At 35.5% G+C, this 26,327-nt stretch overlaps 1 protein-coding gene across 1 annotated transcript in view; it reads right to left on the bottom strand.

The window, feature by feature from the left end:
* Positions 1-674: 674 nt before the first annotated feature.
* Sbp2 (SECIS-binding protein 2) overlaps positions 675-26,327 on the bottom strand; it is a 303,049-nt gene continuing 277,396 nt past the window's right edge. The window contains exons 13-15 of the mRNA XM_090389376.1: positions 26,077-26,191; positions 25,823-25,977; positions 675-944 (exon numbers count right to left, since the gene is read on the bottom strand). Of these exons, the coding sequence (XP_090245502.1) occupies positions 675-944; positions 25,823-25,977; positions 26,077-26,191 (540 nt within the window). The remainder of the gene's footprint in view (positions 945-25,822; positions 25,978-26,076; positions 26,192-26,327) is intronic.

Below are 26,327 nucleotides of genomic sequence, written 5' to 3'. Positions count from 1 at the left end.
TCTCAGTGTTACTTTTTTTTTCTAAACAACTACTCACTCTGTACAAATCTCAAATCTGTCCTATCATGGAATATTGTTCTCACATCAGGGATGGTGTCCCAAATCCTCTCTCACTCTTTTAGGCTCTATTCAAAAGAGAGTAGTCAAGTTAATTAATGACCTGTCACTTACAAAGTCCCTCCACTCTGTTTCATAGATGCTCTTTTTCTACTGTGTGCTCTTCCTATAGATACTTCCATGGGCACTATTCTGCTGAATTGGCTTCTGTAATTTCTCATCTTTCTTTTAAACCAGTCCAACCATATGCAGCAACCAGTCAACATCCATTTACTGTTCAACTTCAAACTCACAGAATCAACTTTTTATTAATCCCTTTAACTTCTGTTTTCTCTAACGATCTTCCTCATGTATTTTCTGAAAATTATAATCTACAGAAGTTCAAGTCTAATGTCAACAAGTATCTTCTTCTATCCTCTGAATTTTCAATTCATGCATGATACTAAGTACCATAGGTTCTAATTTTTTCACATCTGGAGATTTTCATTAAAAAAAATTAAGTATTACAATTGATCCTGCCTTGCATGACTATGATAAAAAATGGATAACTGCCACATGCAAAGTGGTCTACTAATATATAAAAAATAATGCAACTGAAAACAGAAATTATAAACTATTTATTGACTAATATCATCTCTGCAAAAATCACTCTCATTTACACTTTCATTGAAAATTTTTGATTCTTGTTTATTAGAAACCCATATATCCCTTAGGGTCTGAATTCTTATATTCTGAATTTTTGTGGACGAACATGGAGTACAATTATGCTGTAGCATCAGTAACTCTTTTACTGTATTTTCCGGCAAGCTTTGCTCCACTGTATTCAACAGTTCTTTATAAAGTTGCTTATTTTCTTTATACAGTTCCAAAAGGGGTTTGTAGCATTCCTATAAGATAAAGCATTATTAATGTAAATCATTCTTTTCTTAGAAGGTCAGATATTTCTCTTGGGTGGGGGGGGGGAGGAATAATGGAACTTGCAAAAAAAAGTGAATACATTAAATATTCTAAAGCAATAAAGTACAGTCGGTCCTCGTATAACACGTGTTTACATTACACGAATTCGATCATACACGATTTATAAATAGGGGAACGTTATCTTATATAACACGAACCGAATTCGCTTATACACGATTCGTCTTTGTGTTTACAAGAAATGGCAGTCGAACGCGGAATCACCCCAACTGAACCAACACGATAGGAATGAAGAAGATTCTGAAAATGTATTTATGTGTTTTATATCAGTGAAGGGGAAACACATTTCACCATAATAACGTAAAAACCAACACAATTCCAGTTATCGATATAATAGCAAATGCAATTAGATGGAGTTTACTACCAGTTTATAACAGATTCCACTAGCAGAAACGCAACTGGAAATTATTTTTATTGTTTTATGGTAGTAACCCCCAGAAATGTGCTTTAGTAAAATGTGAGGTGTTAATAGTGTATCTCGGCCTTTACGGTGTTGTTTATTCAGTTGCTACACGCGCGCAGCTTGTTTATGTGTATCAAGCGTGCCTCCTCGTTTTGTAATTGTGCTTTATTCCCTAAAAATGAGTAAAATAATTAAAAGGTGTGAAAAGGAAGCGTTCTGGCTAAGACACTGCAGATTCAGAAAAAAAAAAAAAAAAAGCAATATCGATAAACAGAGGCGGACTGAGTCAAAAATTCTTAACCGGGAAAATTTATAGTGGCCTCATACTACGGTTTATGGCCAAAATCACACCGGCCTCCGGCCCACCGTGGTTTACCCCGTAAGGCTTCTGTCCGCCTCTGTCGATAGAGAAAAAATATGAAATTGTGAAACGCTTTGAGCGAAATGAAAGGCCATGTGATATTGCACGTGCTATAGACCTAAATCAGGCAACGCCGAGAATTACAAAGAATGCAGAGAAAATAAAAACAACTTTCATAGCAGGAACAACTCAGTGTAATTAAAATCCATTAGATTAAGACACAAGAATTGGAAGAGATGGAACGGCTGTCATCTGTTTGGATAGAAAATCAAACAAAAAGCAAGTTTGCTTACGATAGAAGCAAAAGCATTAGCAATATTTTATTACCACTTACGTATTATAAAATACGTTAAGTATTTTATTACGACTATTTTATTTAATATAATAAATCTTTTACGAATAAAATACGTATTTTATTCGTAAAAAAATACTTTTTTAGTATTAAAAAATACAAAAAATACTTTATTATAATACTTTTATTACGTATTTTAATCGTTATAAAATACTTAACGTATTTTATAACGATTAAAATTACCCGATTATTTATTGTTTGGTAATGTTTTGGTTCCAAATGTGTGTTCAATCTTGGGTGGTCGGCACCTAACCCTACTTTTCCCAAAAGGGCCTGTTGTTTATATTACACGAGGGTTTCTAGGAACGCAACTATCGTGCTATACGAGGACAGACTGTATACATAAATATTTATTGCATGTATATATATACAGATATATATATATATATATATATATATATTATTATTACTTTTTTTTGAGAAAGTGGTCTCATTCAAATCAAAGTAATTTTAGAAGTTAAATATACTAGAAGAAGAAATAATCTAGCTGGTCCCAGATTTATTTATTTTTTTACGATGTATATTTTACAGTTAGACCAGTTGAAGAGAAAAAGAATGCTTAATTAAAGTGCTTAATTTTATATATTAATTAAAATAAAGAACCTTATAACAGAAAGTAACACAAGATTTTGAAGTATTTAATAACCCCTTTTGTGAGTATGAATATCTTTTTTCATGTGAGGCACCAAAGGGGTATGAATATGCATACACACATGCACATTTTTTTAGGAGATCTGTATATATATATATACATGTACACAAATTTCCTTAAAACTCTATAGAGATGTGTGGCCAACTTTAACTGTGTTGTGTTTACAAGTAATAGTAGCCATTTTTCTGAATGGCTACTATTACTTGTAATAGAGAGCACACCCTTTGAACAAGATCTGAGACAATGGGGACTTACACAAGTCAAAACTGTAAAAATTCTGTGGAATTCAGAAGTTGATGAAACTGAACCAGATAACATATAGGGTGTCCATTAAGTGACTCCCTATTTTTAAACTATTGTAACTTCATTATTTTTTAACCTACATTAAATGATTTGTTGTTCCTTGAGGGACAAAATCACATTCTGCTACAAGGTTTAGAGATCTTTTATAAGAGTTCAGGTAAAGTAGGGTTGAATGTGAAATCTAAGACGCTAGATGCAAAAACAAAAAAATTGCCATCAGAAGTTAATGGCAACAGGCTGTCACTAATAGAAAGGGAACAAGGAGACCTTGCAGATTCTAGACAACATTGCAACAGTGACTGAGTTGTTTCCAATGAGCACATAGAAATCAATGCATGATTTCTATGTGCTCATGAAAGTGAATTCTCTTGTTATGCAGTTGTGACCACCCCCAAGAAAGAAATGACTTTCAAATAAAGGAGGCCAGATTACATTCAGAAAATGTTTCCTGATGACTGTGATAAAAGGATGGAATTCGCAAAAATGATGTTGGAGTGGAAAATTGAGTGGCCAGAGCTGTTTGGAGTGACAAGGCTGTGTTTTGCATTGGTGGTTTTGTTAATAGACACAACTGCTATTACTGGGCAGCAGAAAATCCAGATGTGTTGAAAAGGCTCAGGTTAATCCAAAGGTAACAGTCTAGTGCAGTATCGCATCATCCACAGTCACTGGACATATCATTCTGCGAAACACAATAAACGCTAAAAGTTACCCCAGAATGTTGAAAACTCATGTGGTCAGTTATTTCACAGTAGGACAATACTAAAACTTAATTTTACACAGGATGGAGCAATTCCTCATTCTGCAAATATTTTTCAAAAATTAGGTCATAGCTGCAGAATCATTTCCCAGTGCAGTGGATTGACAGACATGGTGTGCATGAATGGCCTGTTGCATCCTGGACCTCATGCTTTGATGATTGGTAATTTTTTTATATGGTGTGGGCTAGTGAAGAGGTTTGCCAAAAAAAATGTGCAACTTGGATGAACTGAAAGCAACAATCACCAATGTGCTCACAGAGGATCAATTAACTTTCCACAATCAGCAGTAGAGAAGATACCAGTTTGTTTAAGAAAATGTGAAGGAGGTTTAAGGAATTGTAAATGCTTGGAGCATGGTGGAATTTTAAAATATAATGTCAAAAACTTCAAAAAATTATGAATCATTTAACACTTGTTTCATTAATATTGGTAAAAACATAAAAAAGTTATGATAACTTAAAAATAGGGGGTGAATAATCAGATATGACTCATTTCTCACCCTTCTCATGAATTGGCTGGATATGGGCAAATTTCCATGCAGAATAAAAGAAATCATAGTATAAAAGTATAGAAAGGTGACACAAAACAGGAGTGAATGTGGGTTTTAATGGCAAGTGGAAAAATGCCACCTGAAAATTGAGACTTCTTAATATTGAGATTATTCAAGAATCTTCTAGTCTCTTTCAGTTGGAAAATTGAGCAAGATATTAAATGATATATGTTCAATACTTAGGATTCCTACAAGAATAATTTCAATGATATGAAAAGTGAATATTAGAATCAGAAGCTTTAAAACAACGGTCCAACCAAAGAAATCAGATCATACCATTTTACATTGCTTTAATGCTAAATAAGACAAGGCTGAGAATGGCCATGGAACAGAGGCTCCACTGGAGAAGAACCTACCTATCACCAAGTACCTAATACAATATCATTAACTGTAAAATCTGAATGGTTTTTGGTGAAAAGCATTAAGAGCATTAAGTGTGTAGTTATGATTGTTTGGTACCATAGTAAGTAAATAAAAAGTTTGAAAAAGGTTGTTTATGCATGGGTATGGTACTTCCATCATTTCTACTACCCAGATAGTATGAACGCATCATTTATTCATATATCTCATATTGTGACACCTTCACAACAAGTTGCCTAGGTATTGCACTACTTCGAATAAGTAACACTTCTCTGGTAGAGAAGACTACTATTACTTATTCTCATATGGGCACCACCACCACCCAGACGGCACCGTTTTGAAGCTAGTTGGCTTCAAACTACTTCAAAACGGTGCCGTCTGGGTGGTGGTGGTGGTGCCCATCTGAGAATAAGTAATAGTAGTCTTCTCTACCAGAGAAGTGTTATTTATTCGAAGTAGTGCAATACCTAGGCAACTTGTTGTGAAGGTGTCACAATATGAGATATATGAATAAATGATGCGTTCATACTATCTGGGTAGTAGAAATGATGGAAGTGCCATACCCATGCATAAACAACCTCTTTCATATTAGACATTCAGTCAAGAAATACTTTTCAAATAAAAAGTTGGTCATTAATAAGAGCAAAAAACTTGGAAACTCTTTCGGTTATCTCAGAACAATTAGAAAACTTAAGCAAGCTGTAGTTGTGAACATTGAAATCATGAAAAATTACTTTGCTGTTAGGAAAATTTGATCACAGAAAGCAGTGTTTCAAAGAAGAAAGTTAAATCATTCTGAGTGATTTCTTGAGTTAGGAAAGTAATAGAGGCAAGACGTAAATCTGACAGAAGGGAGAAAAGAGAACAAGCCAAAGGAGATCAAAAATAGAATACAAATGGGGAAGTCTCTAAAAAGGCATCATAGAACAAATAACTAAGACAAATGAGAGATGAGGCAGTTAGTACAACAGTAATTACAATTCTGTCAAAAAAAGTAAGGGGGGCTTAGCTGACATGAATTAAGTTCATACATATTTGAGAAATAAATTAGGAATTTTTTGGGAAATTTAGATATATATTTTTTTTTTCTTTAGTTCGATTCTTCATGATACATTGATGGAGATGAGGTAGTTGGGGAGGCATACTGTATGGCAGGATGAAATCTTTAGATATGCTATACACATGCAAGATATATCCAGCTCTTTAATATATGGCCTTGGCAGTGTCCTCCCCATTCCACATACACACTACTTCCACTTCCTCCATTCACAGCAGTCAGAACAGAAGCAGCAAGATCACACACAATAGCTAATCTCATTGCTTCCCAGAACATTATCAATATGTTTGATCCATATCTAGCAGACAGCTGCAAAAACCAAACACAGTGCATGGATTTCTTTCCTTTCTTTCCTTTTGGCAATTACTTCCAGATCATAAGATACAACTTGAAAAGTTTTCTATTACTGTTCATTTAGTCAAACATGCAGTACTGTAATTAAATTAGATATAAATTAACAGATATTTACATGAAAAGAATTCTGTAATAAAATCAGATTACAGAATGTGTTAGAAATACAGGATGTAGATTAATAAATGAAGACAGCAAATAACATACCCAAGGTTTCTTTTTACAAATATTTAGAATTAACCCCAGGGGCTCACATCTGGTGAGTATGGGCTTGGCACACCCAGGGTCCTGAGCTGGATATCATCATTCTTCTCTTTCTTGGCGATTCCCTTCTACTTCTGACTCTCTCTCTCTCTCTCTCTCTCTCTCTCTCTCTCTCTCTCTCTCTCTCTCTCTCTCTCTGGGTAATTCAGAATTTTTTTTTTTTTTTTTTGGCTGGTGCAGCATAAGCCCCAGGCTTCCTTGCACCATATAGCTAATAATAATAATAATAAATGGAAACACTATTGTGCATAACTGCATGTACATGTGTGTGTGTGTTGTCCACAGACATATATAGTCAAGCCCATTTAAAACGAAGTTATTTATAATGAATTTACAAATGTAACAAAATCTACAGGCATAAGGTGAAGTTTCAATTCACCTTGCATTAGAACTTGAAAAGTTTTCTATAGCATATGTCATAGACCAGGGGTGGGCAACCTCCAGCTCATGTTCATTTTCAAAATATGTATATAATAAACGGCTCGTCGAAGAATATATATCATAAAATTATGCTTATTGCAATTTTTATTATATTTGCTATTAAATTGTTTTTAACATGAATCATTTGAATGAATCATCTTAGTCTTAGTCTAATGAATAATTTGTGTGATATATGACTTGAGTAAGCAGCAGTGCTGCCAAATGGTAAGCAAGCACAGCTTCTGGCAATACTGGTAAGCAGGCATAGACTTGCACACAGTCAGTAGTGGTTCACGGACCTTGGCTTTGCAGAATGTGATTGCAGTGTAAGTATATCATGCATTTCAATGGCAAATGTCAGTGAATAATCGATGGATAAAAGTACAAGAACTCCCAACTTATGTAATACTCGACTTAAAGAAATTTGAATTTACTTAAGTTTTTGCTGACCGGTGCAAACGTATTTTGTATCCCGTAGGAATAAATGGAAGTATCATGAAAATATCATAATATGAACCCAATAACACTTTTTTTTTTTTTTTTTTTTTGTAATTCGTTCCATATCCTTGGAAGTTGAAAATTTTGCTATATTACTAAGCTATTTATCTCTCTAAAATGTCATATTTATAAGGGAAATTGCACCACCCTTTCATCGTTATCAAATGTTCCGTTATAAGAATCAATTTTGAATGCTTTGTGATATTTTTCTAAAGCACGTTTCTGGAGGTCATGACCATAAAATGATAAAAACATTTGCATTTGCTGGTTTATTGGGCTTTTCTGTTAGTGCATCTAATTACAAATGGGTAGTAAACTCGATCTTATTGAATTTGCGATAATCCCAATAACTGGAATTCTGTGGGTTTTTACATTACGGTACTATGGTGAAATGTGTTCCCCTTCACCGAAATCTTCAATCATATAAAAAAACAAATTTTCAGAAACTTCTCTTCATTCCTATTTATATATTACAATGATGAAGGGAAAGCGACCAGCGAAAAGTGCAAGTGGTGGTAGTGCCAGGAAATGAAACAAAATAGTTTTAGAAATGAAGGTGAAAATGATTAAGAAGTATGAAGCAGGACAAAGTTTGTCATCTATTGCAAGGGAATTATGTCTTGGTGCTTCAACAGTGAATACTATTTTAAAGGACAGCAGGCATATAAGAACATGTCAAAGGTCAACAGTGATCACAAAACAGCATTCAGGTGCTATATCACAAATGGAACAGCTGTTAATAATATGGATGGAAAATCAGATTCAGAAGCAAGTGCCCCTGAGTCCTTGAATGACCATTCAAGCAAAAGCAACAAGTATTTATAAAGATATTAAGGATAAGTACGGCGAACCCCAATGCAAGTTCGTGGCAAGCAACGGGTGGTTTTATAGATTCAAGTATCATGCTGGTTTCCACAACATTAAAGTATGCAGTGAAGTCGCCAGTGCTGATTCTGCAGCTGCAGAGAAATTTTGTGATGTGTTGGAAAAAATTATTGATGATGGCGACTATTCAATGCAGCAAATTTTTAATGTTGACGAAACTGCTTTGTATTGAAAAAAATGTCGGATCGAACATACATTGCCAAAGAGGAAAATACAATGCCAGGTTTCAAGGCATCAAAAGACAGGGCCACGCTCTTGCTTGGAGCTAACAGCAGGTGATTACAGATTGAAACCACTGCTTATGTACCATTCTGGAAACCCTCGTGCATTTAAGGGCATCGATAAAGGCCCCCCTTGCATTTCTGATCGAATCAGAGAGCACTGATAACAATATCTCTCTATGAGGATTGGTTTAAATGCTGCTTCATTCCCGAGGTTTAAAAATATTGTAAAGACAATGACGTTCCTTTTAAGATTTTGCTTCTATTAGATAATGCTCCTGGATATCCTACGCATATAGATGATTTCAATTCGAACGTGAGAGTCATATTTCAACCCCAAGCACGACTTCACTTATCCAACCTATTGATCAGGGTGTTATTTCGAATTTAAAAGCATACTATTTATGCAGAACATTTGCTCAGGCATTGTCTGCAGTAGACGATCAGAAAAATTTTACGTTAAGAGACTTTTGGAAATCTTACAATATTTACCATGCCAATCTTAAACATTAATAAGGCCTAGGCAGAAATTACTAAAAGTTGTTTAGATGGCGCATGGAAGAAAATATGCCCATGGCATGTAAAAGGCTTTGAAGGGTTTGAAAAAGACGAATCATATGAAGAGGTTACAGATAAGATTGTAAAGGTTACAGAGGTATTTCAGTTGGATGTTGATACCAAAGAAAAGACGTTGAGGAGTTAATAGAGGAAGAAGAGAAGGAATTATCTAACGAAGAACTTACTGACTTGCAGGCAGCAATAGCAAAAGAAGAAAATGCTGACGAAGCTCAAGATGAACCAAATGAGGAACCAAGATGCTTCATCACCAGAGAGAGATGGCAATGGCATTTTGTGAAATTGCATCGGCAATGGCGAGGTATGAGAAGATGGATCCTGACAGTGAACAATTCTTAAAAATTAACAGAGAGGTGAATGATATGCTTGCTTGCTGCAAAAAAATCTAAGATGAAAAGAAAAGTCACTGTCCTGTCATCCATTAATATGTTCTTTCATAAGGTTAAGCAGACGACCCCTTCTAAATCTCCACAGCCCTCAACCTACGCAGTGGCGTACTTATCAGTTGAAGACGTCGATTCTGGTAATGATGCTCAAGAGGTAAAACATATTGACGTTATGCCTGTCTCCTCTCTTTTTTTGTAATTTTATAATTTCGAAATTTTTTAAATTGCACACTTTTGTAATTTTTCCTGCACACAAGATAAAAAAATTGAATAAATACAATAAAGAGTTCTATTCACATGTTTGAACATTTCTTTTTTGATTCAATCAATTCAGCGAGCACAGTTGCGAGTGCTGCACAAGCATGGGTGAAATTCCAACTTACGTAGTGTTCCATAGAACGCAACCCTTACGTAAGTCGGGGAGTTCCTGTAAAAAATTTGGAGGTGATTTACCACTTTATTTTTATGAAATGGTAAATTATGAAGTGTAAGATTATTGAGGTTTTATAAAATCTTTTAAATTATAATAATTTTCAATTTAATTTTTTTATAATTGTATACTATAATTGTATTTTTGCAATTTTATCTTAGTATTAGTAATATGGCCGCATGGTGCAAGAAAGCCTATGAATAAAACAATGATAAAAAAAACAAACTAATTATTAATAAAAGAAAAGGAAATTAAACCTATCATCCTATGCATTTCCCTCACCTGAAGGTACTATCCAGATGTCCTTTGAATTTCCATAAATTGTCAGCCTCTACAACCCATGTAGGCAACTTATTCCAGTAATTTATAACTTGCTGGCTAAAATAAAACTTCCTGCAGTCCAATCTAAACATCTCTCCCCGTAACTTGAATTTATGTCCCCTAGTTCTAGCATAATTTATAATCTTGAAAATTTCATCCTCATTCATTTTACTGATGCCTATTAGAGCTTTAAACACCTCAATCAAATCTCCTTTAAGGTGTCTAGTTTCCAAACTCTGAAACCCACATATTCAAAGTCTTTCTTCATAAGGACGCCCTTTTGCCGATCTCACCAGGCGAGTTACCTGTCTTTGCATCCTTCCAAGAAGCTCGATGTCTTTCTTTAGGTGGGTCTTCATACTTGAACACAGTATTCCAAGTGTGGTCTAACAAAAGCCTTATATAATGGGATTATCACGTCCCTATCTCTACTTGCAAAAGTTCGATAGATTATCACCATGAGCCTTCCTTGCAACCTGTTTACAATGCACAGAGAATTTCATGTCTGACCGTATCGTAACACCCAAGTCCCTTTCCTCTAGTACTGGGTTTAGTTGAACTCCACCAAGTGAATAAGTTATTTTGGGATTACTGTTTCCCAGGTGTAATACCTTACACTTTGTTGGATTAAAGCATTGCTGCCATTTTTCTGACCATTCCTGAAGTCTATCTAGGTCTCTCTGAAGAAGCTCAGCTTGACAGTGATCATTAACTACTCTACCAATTTTAACATCATCTGCAAATTTAGACATCACGCCTTCTATCCCTTCATCAATGTCGTTTATGAAAATTAAAAACAAGTGATCCTAATACTGATCCTTGGGGAATCCCACTTCTTGCATCAACCCAATTTGAGGAATAGCCATTTATCACAACTCTCTGACTTCTGCCCCGAAGCCATCCTGCTATCCATCTAAGGATTTTCCCAGTGATTCCAACCTATTCCAGCTTATAATGCAACTGCTCATGTGGGACTGAGTCAAAAGCTTTGCTGAAATCTAAATAAACAATGTCGAAATTATTCCCTAAATTCAGCTCATGAGTGACCCTTTCAAAATAGCAAACCAGATTTATTAAACGTGATTTTCCCTTTACAAAACCATGCTGAGTATCCTTGAGAATTTCAATTCTATCCAAATGATCCTGAATTCCACCCTTGATCATTGCCTCCATGATTTTTCCCTATCACTGAAGGCAGACTGACAGGTCGATAATTTCCGACTTCACTCTTAGAACCACCCTTATGTATGGGAGATACATTGGCACTTGTCCAATCCAACGGAATCTCCCCAGAGTCTAGTGATGCTCGCATAATTAGCTGTTGTTGTTATTGTTGTTATTTGGTTTTTAGGAGCATTAGGAACTAAGGCCATATTGCTCCGGGATATGCGGTGGTCATTCCCTGACCTTTCCGCATCCTCCATATTTGGTGGTGACGGGCTGGAACCCCGGTCTAATCAAGAAGCGTGTGCTACGCACTGCTGCTCCTTCCCACCTGGCTACGCATAATTAGCCTCAATGGTTCAATGCACTCACTTGCCACTTCCCTTAAGATTATAGGGTATATTTCATCAACTCCAGGAGCTTACTGGCCTGTAGGCTCGAAAGTTTTTTCATTAAATAATCTTGCGAAATTTCAATATCATTAATTACATATTTTTCAAATTAATCTTGAATTTGCATTTCATTTTTCTTATTAATAAAATTAATTATATGTATGAGTATGTATAAATATTATAATAAATACCATAAAACTGTTTATGACAATTTTTTCATTATACACCATTTTAATAATCCTAAAAATTGTGGAAAGCTAAAAAAAAAAAAAAAAAATTGGCCCACATGTACCTCACACACATTTTATTTGGCCTGCCATTTAAAAAGGTTGCCCACCCCTGTTATAGACAATATACATGCTTGTTTATAGTGTCTGACATGGGAAAAAAAAAAATTTATACATTACTGTTATACCCACATCAGGAGTTTCAGAAACTTTTAATTAAAAAAAAAAAAAAAGAGTAAGCTGGTTGAATTACATAAGCAAGATCTAAAAACAATCCGTTTTCAGTAATCTCCTGTACAATGTAGTTCTTGCAAATGTTTTAAACATCAAAATGTGAAGTTTTAAGTTTAGAAGAAAAGCAGGAATAATCACAAAATGTAACAGAAACCAGAAAAGGGGATTCATGTGTTCGTTCGTTCGTTATTTGGTTTTTAGGAGCATTAGCAACTAAGGCCATATTGCTCCGGGAATATGCGGTGGTCATTCCCTGACTTTTCCGCATCCTCCGTATTTGGTGGTGACGGGCTCGAACCCCGGTCTAATCAAGAAGCGTGTGCTATGCACTGCTGCTCCTTCCCACCTGGCTACGGAGGCGCCTAGGGATTCATGTGAAACAAGAATATGGAATTCTGCTTAGCTACTTATCAATAATAATTAAGAACAAAGCTCATTTGCCTGACTAGCCTCAATCTAAAGACACTACAATGGAAAGATCTGTCCTACTTTGTGACTTGAAGAGGATAAAAGATGAAGTATATGTTGAAGAGAGTCTTTTTCAATGGTTCTTGGCAGCTAGATTCTATCAATGAATGAACCAATTGTACAAGAAAAAGCTTGTGAACACTTTGAACAAATACTGGCTGATCACATTAATTTAAAGATTGACACAGCATATGCTTTATAGTGTATACTGTGATTCACCAATCACAGTTTTACAACTATAATTGGCAAATCAGGTAGAGCCAACACAGCCATTGTTGATGAGTGAATTCCAAACTGAATTTGATCATAAGTTGATATCCTTTATCAGACATTTCTAGTACTGAAGAAACACTTGTTTTATCATGTTTTATTACCTTCCAAGAAGGCGTTTCCATTGTCATGGCATGAAAGGTTAAAGCAAGTAAATAATTGAATGATGCATTACAGTTCTTTTTTCATTAATATGGATAGCAGCCACAAAGGAAACCACTGATCATAGACAAATCTCAAAACCTTATTTTTTTTAAGTGAATAGATCTGACTGAACTTTCCATTACATATCATAATAACATATAGGCATGGGTGGCACAATGCATATTCTGTGAATGGTTAGTAGAGTTTGATTGAAAAGTGGCTGCAAAATGAAGAAAAGTTCTGCTGATGGGTTTTTTTTTCCACTTGAAAGATTCAGTGCCACAAGACCATGGCATAACTGCAATTTTTAAATGCTATTACCAAAGGCAGGTAACAGAGCACACAAAGGTTCATAATTGAACATCACTATGAAAATGGTAACTGAGTCTGTGCAGAAAGCATGAAATTGTGTCAACATATTTATGGTGCAAAACTCTTTTGGAAAAGTGGTTCTGTTGCAGCCAAAGGAGAAAGAGGAAAGCATATAATCAGCTTCTGTTTTTTTTTTTTTTTTTTTTCACTGCAGCAAAAGCCTGTGGCTCCCTTGCAATATATGGTAAATACTATTATTACTATTATTATATAACTGGAAATGTAGAAGGAACTTTAAAAGAAGTGGATATAGAAGAATTGTGAGATGATACCAACCACAGCAACATCATATGTGGTACTGAAGGATTCTGTACAACAGATGGAAACTTGTTTGTAAGCCTAATATTAATAATGCTGAGATTGAAATTTCAGAACAAAACAAATTTCTTACAGAATATTGAAGACAAATTATCAAGGTGTAGAAAATGGTGTTTCATGTTTAGATACAATTAAGTTCTTTTGATTTTGCAAGACCTGCAGTATACTGAGAATGGTGTAGCAAATAAAATGGACTTTCTTGGAAACCTGATTGTAAGTCATGGTAAAAAGGAAGGGGGAAAAATTAGTCTAGATGAATAGAAAAGGTGAGTTTGAATGAGTCACTTATGTTGACACTTGTTTCCATTTTACTATAATTTTTTTTTTCTTTTTCTTTATGAGTAACTAACTAAATTATGGCTGTGTTTTGGCTACACTCACTAATAATAAGTCAGGAAGCTTACTACTTGCTAATAATCAATCAGGAACAGGAGAGACAATGATGTTTCACTATCAACCCGAATACCTGGTCTTTCACTTTGTGGCATTCCATCACAAAGCTTGAAATAAAAGACAGGAATTATTGTAATGGTGATACAAAATGTCTTTATCAATGATGACTTCTGTAACAGGGCCCATTTGTTTAAAGTGTACAATCATTTCTTTACTGCTCAATCTTAAATGGCAAGAAACAGGGTAATGTCATCACTGGACATTAAATAATATGCAATAAAATATACAAAAACATGAAAAACTCCAAAACACTATCATATGCAATAATATTTTTATCACAATCATATGACACTAAGCTTTTTAATGAAAAGTTCTACAATAAGAATCATTTTACAACTCATACATGGAATAACCTTACAGTAAACAATAATATATTTTTCAACAGTCCATTGTAAATCTGTGGTATTTATCATCCAAAATTATTTTAACCACTTACCAGACACATTGGTAGTATATGTTCAAATTTAAAAATTAAAATTTAAAAGTGACATTAATGGAAATTTTGGTTTCCTTCATTATTGGTTTTACTTTCAATTTGTATCATTATTTGTTTTGTCACTGAAGAAGTATGTCCATAAAATAATTTTTTTTTTTTTTTTTTTTTACGCTTTGAGCCTATTCTTGCATATAAAGTGTTACAAATGACGATTTGAAATCAGTGGCATCTCTAATGTCCAGTTACTGAACATGTTGGCTTCATATCTGATCACAGCAACTCCCAACTTCTGACAATCGCCTGCTTCAGATATAATTTACTTTTCTGGCTGGTATCCAACAGCCGAGGCACAAAAGTTTTCCAATTTTTGTTTCTTTCGAGTTTCACTCACTGACAATGAAGATAACATCCAAATGCAGGCATTAAAAAAACATGTTAGAAGCAGAAAATAATCTATTTCTCCAAATTAACAGAAGTTACTGGGATAATTAAAATGGGCATCTTTCAAGCCTCTATATGAAATGGAAGTTCCTGTTCATTTCCATTAACAAATTCATTTATTTTCCTTAAAATATGAAATCCAGAGGTCTTTTAAAAAATATTATTAAATTTATTTCTTATTTTCTCTCCTATGTGCAGGGATGGTTGAAATTTCTAACTGGTCTTTCTCTACCTCTTCAATTGAATTGCTTAAAGAAAGTCCCCACAGTTCAAGTTTGGTTATATAATTAGGTAACCGAGCAAAACGAGTCTCAGGGAACAGCTAATATTTTATAACCAAAGAACTGGAAAGAATTGCCTCAGCAGTGCCAACAGTTGCAGAATCTGAAGTACGAAAAGCATCTATAACTTTATATATATATATACACAGAATCAAAGTTTTTTGCATAACACAATGCTACACATAACCATGTTCTCCATCTTGTCAAAACAGGAATAGGATCTGGTGGAACAGGAAGCATATTTTTGTAAATAGTTATGCATGTAGGAACTTTTGTGAAGATCTTTTTTACACAAAAAATAACTTTAATAAATATCACCAAAATTATCCTAAATTGTTTCTGCAAGCCTATGTAAGCCATAGTACAAGCCAAGTAACATGAATCAGGTCTGGGTTAAAAACATGTAATGCAGAAGTTACTTTTATCACATAAGAAACAATGTCACTAACAAAAATGCAAGCTAGCTTTTGCCATGGGTTGATTCTCGGTTGGGTCATAATAACTGCAAAGAATCATTGCACAAATCTTGCAATTGTGGAGTGATTCACATTTTTGATTGATTGTCATAGAAGCAAGCAAACAAACAAGAAGGTTCTCCATCCATTTTCCAATGTACTGAATGCATAATAAAACAGCCACAAGCATTTGCATTTCATCGACATCCAGATGCACTTTTCTCTAATATCTTAATGAATTTCACAAATAACATTATCATAAGTAGCATTAAGATAATTTTTTCTCAAAGTACGTTTGTCTGTAATGTTTTATGATTTACACTTTTTTTTTTTTTTTCTTTTCAAAAATCATTTGAAAAGTCACATGTCTCATCTCTTAATATTAAATTACTGTACTTGATTAAAAGCAACTTGTCTGGAAATTTTTCATTCTTTTCCCTTTTATGGCCACAATCAATCTGAATTTTTTTTTTCTTTCTGGAAGATTCTTTTCACAAACAACACTGCCATTTGTAGCAAAATTTTTTTCATACAATTGGCAAACAATGATTTCCAAAGTTTAGTAGCAGATTTGATTTTTTGCATTTTAATGAAAGCTCCAACTACCTACTCTGTAAAGTAAATTTTTTATAGGAAACTTGTACTGTAATGTTACACATTCAAAAAAATGCCCTTGAAGGTAGCACAGTATATACAGGGTGTCTCAAAAATATTGGTACAAATGTTTAGGGGAGGTAGGTAACATCTAAAGGAATGTGAATCGCATAGGAACCCATAACCGGAAACGTCACGGGAAAGTAGTAGCAGAGACACAAGAAGCAGAAATGATACAAGACAGTAATTAGTGGCAAACATTTATTTGACATAATATTAACAATGGAGTACGAGATGGATGCATTTCATGATGTTACAACAGATGCTCGAAGGTTACACCATGAGAGGTGATGCATGCGTGACACCGACGCAGCATGGATTGGCGGACACCATCGAACATACCTGGAGTTTCTTTGACAGTAGCAGCAGTGCAGACGAGTCTTGCCACGAGATCCATTTCCGTATCCACAGGCGATTCATACACAATAGATTTGAGGGCCCCCCCCCACAGAAAGAAATCAAGGCTTGATAAATCAGGTGAGCGTGGGGGCCAGGCAACGGGTCCACCACGGCCAATCCATCAATGCCCAAAACGCCTGTTCAAATGGTCACGAACACACCTTCCATAATGGGCAGGTGCCCCGTCATGTTGAAACCAAATGTTGCATCTCACATTTGCTGGAACATCGTCAAGTAACCCTGGTAGAACTTGTTCAAGAAAGATCCGATATTTAGCAGAGTTCATGTGGGATGGTAACAGGTATAGGCCGACTAAGCAGTCACCGACCATACCTGCCCACACATTTATTGCGAAGCGATGTTGTGCCACATGGGGGTACACACCGTGTGGGCCCTCTGCTAATCCATACACTAGGTGCATGTCTGCCAGCTCACAGTTCGTATATCGATGCATGCTCTTCGTGCGGCGACTACTGCTTGAATGAGTAAACCAGAAATTTTTCCTCTTGTGAAATGATGAACAGTGCCGTGTACCGACTTATGGTGATGTTTCCGGTTATGGATTCCTATGCGATTCACATTCCTTTAGATGTTACCTACCTCCCCTAAACGTTTGTACCAATATTTTTGAGACACCCCGTATAAAGCACTGTCCTGACCACACTGGAATAAATGGAAAATGCCAATGTTCAAATTCTGTCAATGGAAAGAATTTTTTCACAAAGTGGCTGAGTTAGTCTCAGACAAAAGTTGCATTGTTTTCTACTCCTGGATCTTTGACAATGCCATTGACAGCATGCAAATTGAAATCATATTTCAGAGTGTAATATCTGAAAATGTGATCAAATTAACAAAATATTCCTAATGATTAAAAATGACCATAATATGCAACTGGCATATTATGGCCATTAAATTGCCCCACTGGAGAATTACCTGAAGATTGGCATTTAAGGAATTGGTAGCGGTTATTCGACAAGTTGAAGATGATCGAGCAGGGAAAGGTTTCTCAAAATGGAAAGTGGAATGCAATGTGCTATCATGGGGAAAAATATGGATAGGATTTCTAGTCAATGGAAGAAGGTCATTAATATACAAGAGGAAAAGAGTGGAGGAAAGAACTGAACCTTGGGGGACACGGGCATTAGTGGAGAAGTTAGAAGACAGAGAGCCATCTACAATCACCCTCAGAGAGAAAACTGGATAACCAATTACAAAAAACAGTTAGCATTAGTAGAGGCATATGACAAGAAAGCAAGCTTATGCAGCATCAGCCAAAAAAAAACAACCACTCCCATTTCACCCCTCCATTCGTTCGAAATACCTGTCCAGCTGAGCCTTAAATTTATTTAGGCTATCAACTTCCACAAAAAGGGATGGAAGTCTGTTCCACCAACCAAATACCCGCTGGCTAAAGGCAAATTTTTGCACATCTATCCTACATCTGTCTTTCCTCAATTTGAATTTATGCCCTCTCAGGTGATTATTCTGAGCAAGACGAAGAATCCCATCAGCATTGAGCATGCTCAAACCATTCAAAGCCTAATACACCTCTATCAGATCAACTCGCTGGTGCCTAGTCTCCAGACACTAATTTGCAAAACTTAAGCCTTTCTTCGTAAGAGCAACCCTTTGTTCTATTCACTAATCTTGTTGCCCTTCTCTGTACTCGTTCCAGCAGCTCTACATCCTTCTTGAAATGAGGCCTCCAGACCTGTATACAGTACTCAAGGTGTGGCCTGACATTGCCTTATACAAGGGAATAATCACCTCCTTATCTCTGCTAGAAAAATTCCTGTATATCATTGACAAGAAACCATGAGCTACTCTTGCAGCCCGTCTGCACTTCTCAGAAAACTTCATATCTGCCTGCACAATTACCCCCAGGTCAATAGCGGATTAAGGTCGGTTGAGGCCCTGGGCGCAGAAGAAAATATTGGGCCCCTTAAAAAAAAGAGAGACAAGGAAAATAAAAATACATGTTAACCATTTTTTTAAATAAATAAAAAATATTATGTACTATTAATGTTTTATTTCCAATAAAATTTGAATATAACATATGTATAATATAAATAATAATAGCATAATAATAATCACAAAGTTTTGAACTAATAGTTGAACATATTAGTTCAACTAATTTGTTGGGGTTTTGTGTATAACGTTTGGGTTTGCGTGGGCCCTTCAGAAGTTGAGGGCCAGGGCGCGCGCCCGGTGCGCCCGCCGTTAAATCTGCCTCTGCCCCAGGTCCTTTTCATTCTCTACCACTGTCAGTGTAGTACCACAGAGTTGATATGTTACTCTGGGGTTGCTGTTTTCCATATGTAGTATTTTACATTTGTCAATGTTAAACTACATTTGCCACCTCTCAGCCCATCTGCTCAACCTTTCCAGATCCTGTTGAAGCAGCATACTGTCAGTGGTGTCCTTAACAACCCTGCCAACCTTAGTATCATCTGCAAACTTGGACATTAAGCTTGATATACCATTATCAATATCATTTATAAATACAGAATACAACAATGGACCGAATACTGAACATTGAAGGACTCCACTAATAACATCAGTCCACGATCAGCAGTGTCCATTGATTACCACCCTCTGTCTTCTCACCCTCAAACACCCCTTTATCCATAGCAGCAATTTTCCTCCAATGCCACCCTGCTCCAATTTGTGCAGCAGTCTTCCATGTGCAACAGTATCAAAAGCCTTTCTAAGATCCAAATATATAATATCAAAGTTATTCCCTGCATCCAGTTCTTTTGTGACTGCATCATAGTATCCAATCAAATTGGTCAGGCAAGACTTTCCCTTAACAAAACCATGCTGTGTCCGAGCTATAACTACAGTCTTGTCTAGATGATCCTGCAGTGCTTCTTTAACCAGTGCCTCCATTAATTTTCCTGGAACAGAAGTTAAACTCACAGGTCTATAATTACTTGTGTCAGCCTTTGATCCTGCTTTGTGGATTGGGGTCATATTTGCACATCTCCAGTCTATGGGTACCTCCCCTAAGTCCAAAGAAGCTCTCATAATTATGGCTAAGGGTTTGCTTACTTCCTTTGCTGCCTCCTTTAATATAACTGGATGGATCCCATCCACCCCGGGTGACATTTGTATGTTTATCCTAGACAATTTCTCCTCGACTTTCCTCTCAGTTATTACAAAATCATCTGGCTCACTGCCAGAGTTTACTTCACCTCTGGCATTCCCCTTCCTGAATAACTCCTCATGTGTGAATGTAGATGCAAAATACTGGTTTAGTTTGTTAGCCTTCTGAGCAGGATCATCAACAGTTGAACCATCAATATCCAGTGGACCAATCTGATTCATCCCTTTCCTTCTAGAGTTTACTTAGGTAAAGAACTCTTTTCTGTTTTTCTTTGTATTCTTTGCCAAGGATTTTTCATAATCTGCCTTTGCCTGCCTAATCTCCTTTCTGACTTGGTTAAAGACCAGCTTATATCTATCATAGGCTTCCATGTCACCCATTAATTTATATGTATCCCATGCATTTTTCTTCTCTGCCATATGTCTCATTAGTTCATCTGACATCCATTTAGGCCTAAACCTTGAACAATATTTCTTAGTTGGTATGTAAAGCCAAGATAAATTCTTTGAATGCTTCCTATTTTGAATTTGCTGTTGGTAACATCATAAGAAATTTAATATAGAATTTAAATACTGTCTCAGACCATCGTAGTTGCCTTTACGAAAGCAAAAACCCTTCCCTTTACTCCTGATGGTAGTTACCTCTTTGAGTAAATCCCACTTCAGCACACTGCGATCACTGTCACCTAGTGGTTCCTTTATCTGCAGATTCTTAATGCATGAAAAATCACTACTGATAATCAGATCAAGAGTATTACTCCCTCTAATTGCCTCCCAAACATGCTGATGTAGAAAACAATCATCCAATAAATCCACAAAAGGCTTGCTAGTGTGTGAGTGACCAACCCACAAATTCCAGTCAATATCTGGGAAATTAAAATCCCCCATTATAAGACACTCTGATTTAATGGCCCACTCTATTTCCCTGTACAGTTTCTTATTATACTCATCAGAGCCATTAGGCCTATAACACACTCCTACTCTCAATTTTGATCTCCCAATGCTTATGTCACACCAAACTGACTCGACACTGCACTGCTCAGCGATGTTGACTGGCTTCACTTCCTTGGATTTTACATGTTTCTTAACTAATAGCATAACCCCTCCTCCCTTCCTATCCTGTCTATCCTTTCTGTACACATTGTACTCCCCAAATTCCAGTTCTGCATTCCTTATATCTGTGTGACACCATGTCTCTGATATCCCAACAGTGTCTGCCTTTGATGTTTTGAGCAATACCTCAAATTCATCAAATTTATTTACCAACCTTCTAGCATTGGTGTACACGCAAGTATACATGCACCTGTTCCTATTCTTAGCTACTCTAACACAACCCATGTGTTTTCTTGTACCGCAATGACTCCCAGCAGTCTCTGAAATACCCTGCATCTTGTTTTCCAGGCAGCCGCTCATTCCAATATAAGCAGTGCAAGAATCACTTTCACCTCTGCCAGTGGCTACTGTTAATCTATTAGTCCTTGTATCCCATCAAGCTAGCAATTTTCTGCTCCACCTAACACTGCCTCGATAATATCAGCAAATATTCTTACACCCTTTCTATTTAAGTGTATCCCATCCTTGTAGAAGCAGTCTCTCCTGTTAACAGGAGAGACTGCATCCCAGCTATAATACAATAGCCAATGTTTAATTCAGCATGCCAATATTGTTTAGGTGTTCATTTTATATGCCTTTCGTTTTACAGCACTCATTTATTGACCACAATTGAATGGACACATATTTGCACTAAGGCACAAAATCTGTAGTGTTCATTTGGACACAAGTTTGCATTCCAGCAGTGAACATATTAAGGGTTTTTAAATTGACAAAAGGAAGAGAATAAGAAATTGTTGCTTTTTTATATCTAAAATTTTATTGCAAGTTTCAGCAGAATTAATTTTTATTTTTTTATTTTTTTTTGTATTTTTTAAAATAAAAGGTGAAAAACAAATGTCTTTTAAAATTCTTAATTTTTTGTTTTAAAACATAAAAAGTACTGCAATCCATTAAGAAAAAATGAATCCATGCTGTAAGTGCCATCTAACTGTGTTCTTGTCAAGATGCCCCTACATTACTTCTTTGATTACTGACTCCATTATTTTTCCTGGAACAGGAGTCAAGCTTACAGGTGTACAGTTATTCACTCTTGCTTTGATTCCTCTTTATGAATTTGCACATCTCTAATCCAAGGATGCTCTCATAATTATGGCTTACGGTTCACTTACCTCTTTTGCTGCTTGTTTTAATACAATTCAGCAGATTCCATCAGTCCCAGATGCCTAATTTACTTTTAGCCTCAACAATTTCTGTTCCACTTTCCTCTCAGTTATCACAAAATCATTCAGCTCCCAGTTATAAGTTGCCATGCTTCTGATGTACACATCCCTAAATATTCCTTCATGCATGAATATAGTTGCAAAATATTTATTGTTTGTCAATAATCAGAATAGGATCACCATTAGTCAAAATTAGCAGCTTCTAACAATTACTTTTTGAAATGCTTCGTACTTTGAATTTGCTATTGGTAACATGATCAGTTGGCTCCACTGTACCTAATTTAAAAACTGCCCGAGCTCAGTGTAGTCACTTTTACAAAAGCAAAAATCCTTTGCTTTATCCTTGGACAGTAGTTGCATCTTAACATAAATTCCAGATTAATATACTGTGATTGCTGCCACCTAATAGTTCTTTTATCTGCAGGTTCTCAATACATGAAGAGTCACTACTGATAATCACATCTGCTGTAATTTTTACAAGATCAAGTGTACTGCTTTCTCTTGTTGCTCAAAGATCTTGTGTAGAAAACAGTCATCTAATAAATAGGAATGGTTCTACTGCTGTGTGAGTGGCCAGCCCACAAGTTCTAGTCAATATCTGGAAAGTTAAAATAGTCCATTCTGATTTACTGGCCCACTCTATTTGTTTGTATGGCTCTTTATCATACACATAATTGTCACTTGGCCTATAACATACCCCTATCCTCATTTTTTGTTTTTCCAGTGCTTATGTCACACCATTACAAGGTTCACCTACGTCAAATGAGTGTACTGCTTTAAGGTACATGTTATTCCCAACCAAGGGCATAACTCTTCACCCCATCCTGTTCTTTCTTTAAACATACTTTCCATATTCAAATTATGCATCTCTCCGATATCTTGTTTTCCTGGTTGCTCAGTGTTCCAATAGAAGGAGCACAAGAAGCATAATACTTAGTTGTCAGTATTATATTTTCTGCCAATTTTTTATTTAATCTTTGTGTAACATTTTTTTTTATTGCAGTACATAATTTTTGTGCAGAAAGGTTCTCCCTAGCAAAGAATATATGAAGACTGCAGACCTGCCAGCTCTTTTGGTTTAAGTTTCTTTTAAGGTTCACTGGAAATTTTTATTTCTTCTGGATTTTAGTCAAGATTGTCATTATCTCTCTATACATTAAAAAAGTTTTCCTCCTAGTGATATTTATTCAGCCAATGGGAGAAGAGGGTGGGGCAAATTATTCAAGCCATAACTGCCTCCATAATATTCACCAACCTCGTGCACGTGGTTCACTGTCAAATAGTAATGTAAGCTGATGAAGGAACCCAATATAGTTTGTATATTTGTAAATAGTTTAGTATTTTGTAAATATTTTAAATATCTGTATAATTTGTAAATATTTTAGTCCTGCTCTTTTGGATGCAACAATATTGCTCATGCTTTACATAGGTCATTTCCTGATTAAATATTGATCAGTGCATTTCAACAGGTGTGTCTGGAATCCATGACATTTGATTTGCTAATTATACATACTAATGTAGTAATTAACACAATGCCACGACTGGCAATCACCAATTCCAAGAGAAAATTATGCCGTCATGAGTCTTCATGGAAATTTGGGAGAGAAACTTGCCAAAAGGTTATGAACTAATCATAGAATAAGTTCAACGATGACAGAGCAAGTGGAAAATCAATGCTACAGGAAGCATAGCTAATATGGACAAAAAATAGGCCAAAACTCAGTGAACCATTAAACAACTCAGATGTAACGTAAGATCTTCACATCTACCATATCACCTAAATCGCAATATGATACTTCAGTGATTTCTTCACCTTGTGAAGAAATCACTGAAGTATCATATTGCGATTTAGGTGATATGATAGATGAATGTCAACATTGCAGCAGATTATCTTTTCACAGCAAACTCTGAAGAGCCACACATTCATGTTGTCACAGAGAGAAGGTATGTTTACCGATGGCAGATACCTATCCAGATGCTTTAAAGACTTTGTTGTTTGACAACACAGAAAAAGGGAGACACTTCCGAGTCTATAACAATCTTTACACCTTTGCATCTTTTATTGCTGAAAACACAGACTTTCAAGGTGGTGGCCCTTATAAGATGTGAATACAAGGAAGTGCTATGGTGAAAGGAACGACGAGTTTAACGTCCGTTAGAGACATTCCACAATTTGGCCAAATCTACATTTATGACAAAGCATTGATGGAACGAGCTAAAAGAGTTAAAAGGACTGATGTAGACTGATGTAAATGTGTGATACATCATTTAAAAATGGTTAACTCTCCTTTTTTCCTTTAAAAAATTATTTTTGGAAATGGGCCACTTACCTGACAATTGTTTCTTTTCTGTGAGTTTTACAAAATGTATCGAGTGTCAGATACTAACTGCAATGAAAAAACTTCCCATTTTATATGTTGAGAAAGTGCAATATTTTAATCTGATATTCCCTATGCCTTTAATGCCCTACAAACTGTTTGTTAAATCATGCAGTATTAAATAGTACTTTGTTTTTGTTTATAAATAATTGTATTAACAATAACGATATTATACAAAATGGACAGTGACACACTCTTTCCCGAGGAGAAAGAATTATACAATCCATCGCAAAGCTCATAAAAACGTTACCATGGCTTCTTTAAATTTTTAATTTAATCCCACTGTGGTAGTAACACTACCAATTGTTACTGTAATGTCTGATCTGAAATAGGATTTTTTAGTTCCTTTGAATTCTACTTGTATATGAATATATTAGACCTTTTTACTAATGGACAGCAATAATTATTAAATGTAATTTTTTTTTCCTTCCAACAAAACAAAACTTTTATTACTTCTACTGAAAAGAAGAAAAAACATTATAAGCATAAAATTATTATTTAGTTACATTTTTTTTTTTACAAATCTATAAAGCCAATTTGTATGTACATGTATTAATGCTTTGTCAAATAAGTAACAAAATAATAATAATAAACGAGACAAGAAATCATTTTATACAATAATTAAACATAATACAAAGAGTACCTGAATTCCATAAAAGTATTGGCAACTGCCTGGAAAACACTGTGTGTGTGTGTGTGTGTGTGTGTGTGTGATTTGATTGATTTGGTAGTTGTTGGCGCATCGGCTTCTGTGGCCATATTGCACCTCCCAAGGTTTTTGCAGTACTTTGATCCAAGCCCGAGGCGGGAATCGAACCCGCGACCTTTGGGTTGCCGGGCAGGTACTTTACCCACTCGGCTAGCCCGGTCGGCTCCGTGTGTGTGTGTGTGTGTGTGTGTGTGTGAGAGAGAGAGAGAGAGAGAGAGAGAGAGAGAGAGAGAGAGAGAGAGAGAGAGAGAGAGAGAGAGAGAAGGCAGCCAATAATCCTGAAATGGCAATTAATGTGCAATAGATATTTTGCTGAAGAATCAATTAGATAAGGTGTCACCATTGGATGAAAAACAAAAAATTATTTTTATACACAGAAACTAATACATAAGAAAGGGTAACTTTAATAGTAAAATTATAGTGACTACCTATGCAGCTTTATTAAAAGTAGCTTAATGTTATTTACCTCAGCACCACTATAGTTGAAAATGCCAACACAACTAATGGGGACTTTTTTCATACAAACTTTACCTAAGCCACGTCTGCGAAGAGCAAAAATTAATGGCACACTGTATTCCTCAGAGAGCTTAATTATTGTGGCAAGAGCATCATCCAGTCCACCTACAAAAACATCAAAAGTCAATTACAAAATAGCAATCTAAATTTTTTTTTAAATTTAAATAAATGTAAACAAATAAGCGGAAAAAAAATTCTTCTCACCTTCTGACTTAATTCTTTCCACATCAGGAGCAACAATTATGCATTTAACTTTATGAACTCTGAGATATTTTGTAACCTCTTTTAGGCCATACACTAATCTGCGCTTTATATGGGCCTGGAAAATTTAAATTATACAAAACAAATAACTCACTTCAAACTACTATTTAATATAAATAAAATATTTTATAATTAAAACAACAAAGTGATTACATTCTATTATGTAACAAAGTACATATTATCACTAGCTTTAT

Source organism: Mastigoproctus giganteus, unplaced genomic scaffold (assembly GCF_048544385.1).
Source record: "Mastigoproctus giganteus isolate SK-2022 unplaced genomic scaffold, ASM4854438v1 scaffold_15, whole genome shotgun sequence".
Lineage (NCBI taxonomy): Eukaryota > Metazoa > Arthropoda > Arachnida > Uropygi > Thelyphonidae > Mastigoproctus > Mastigoproctus giganteus.
Note: the sequence above shows the minus strand (reverse complement) of the source record. Positions and strands in the feature narration are given on the sequence as shown.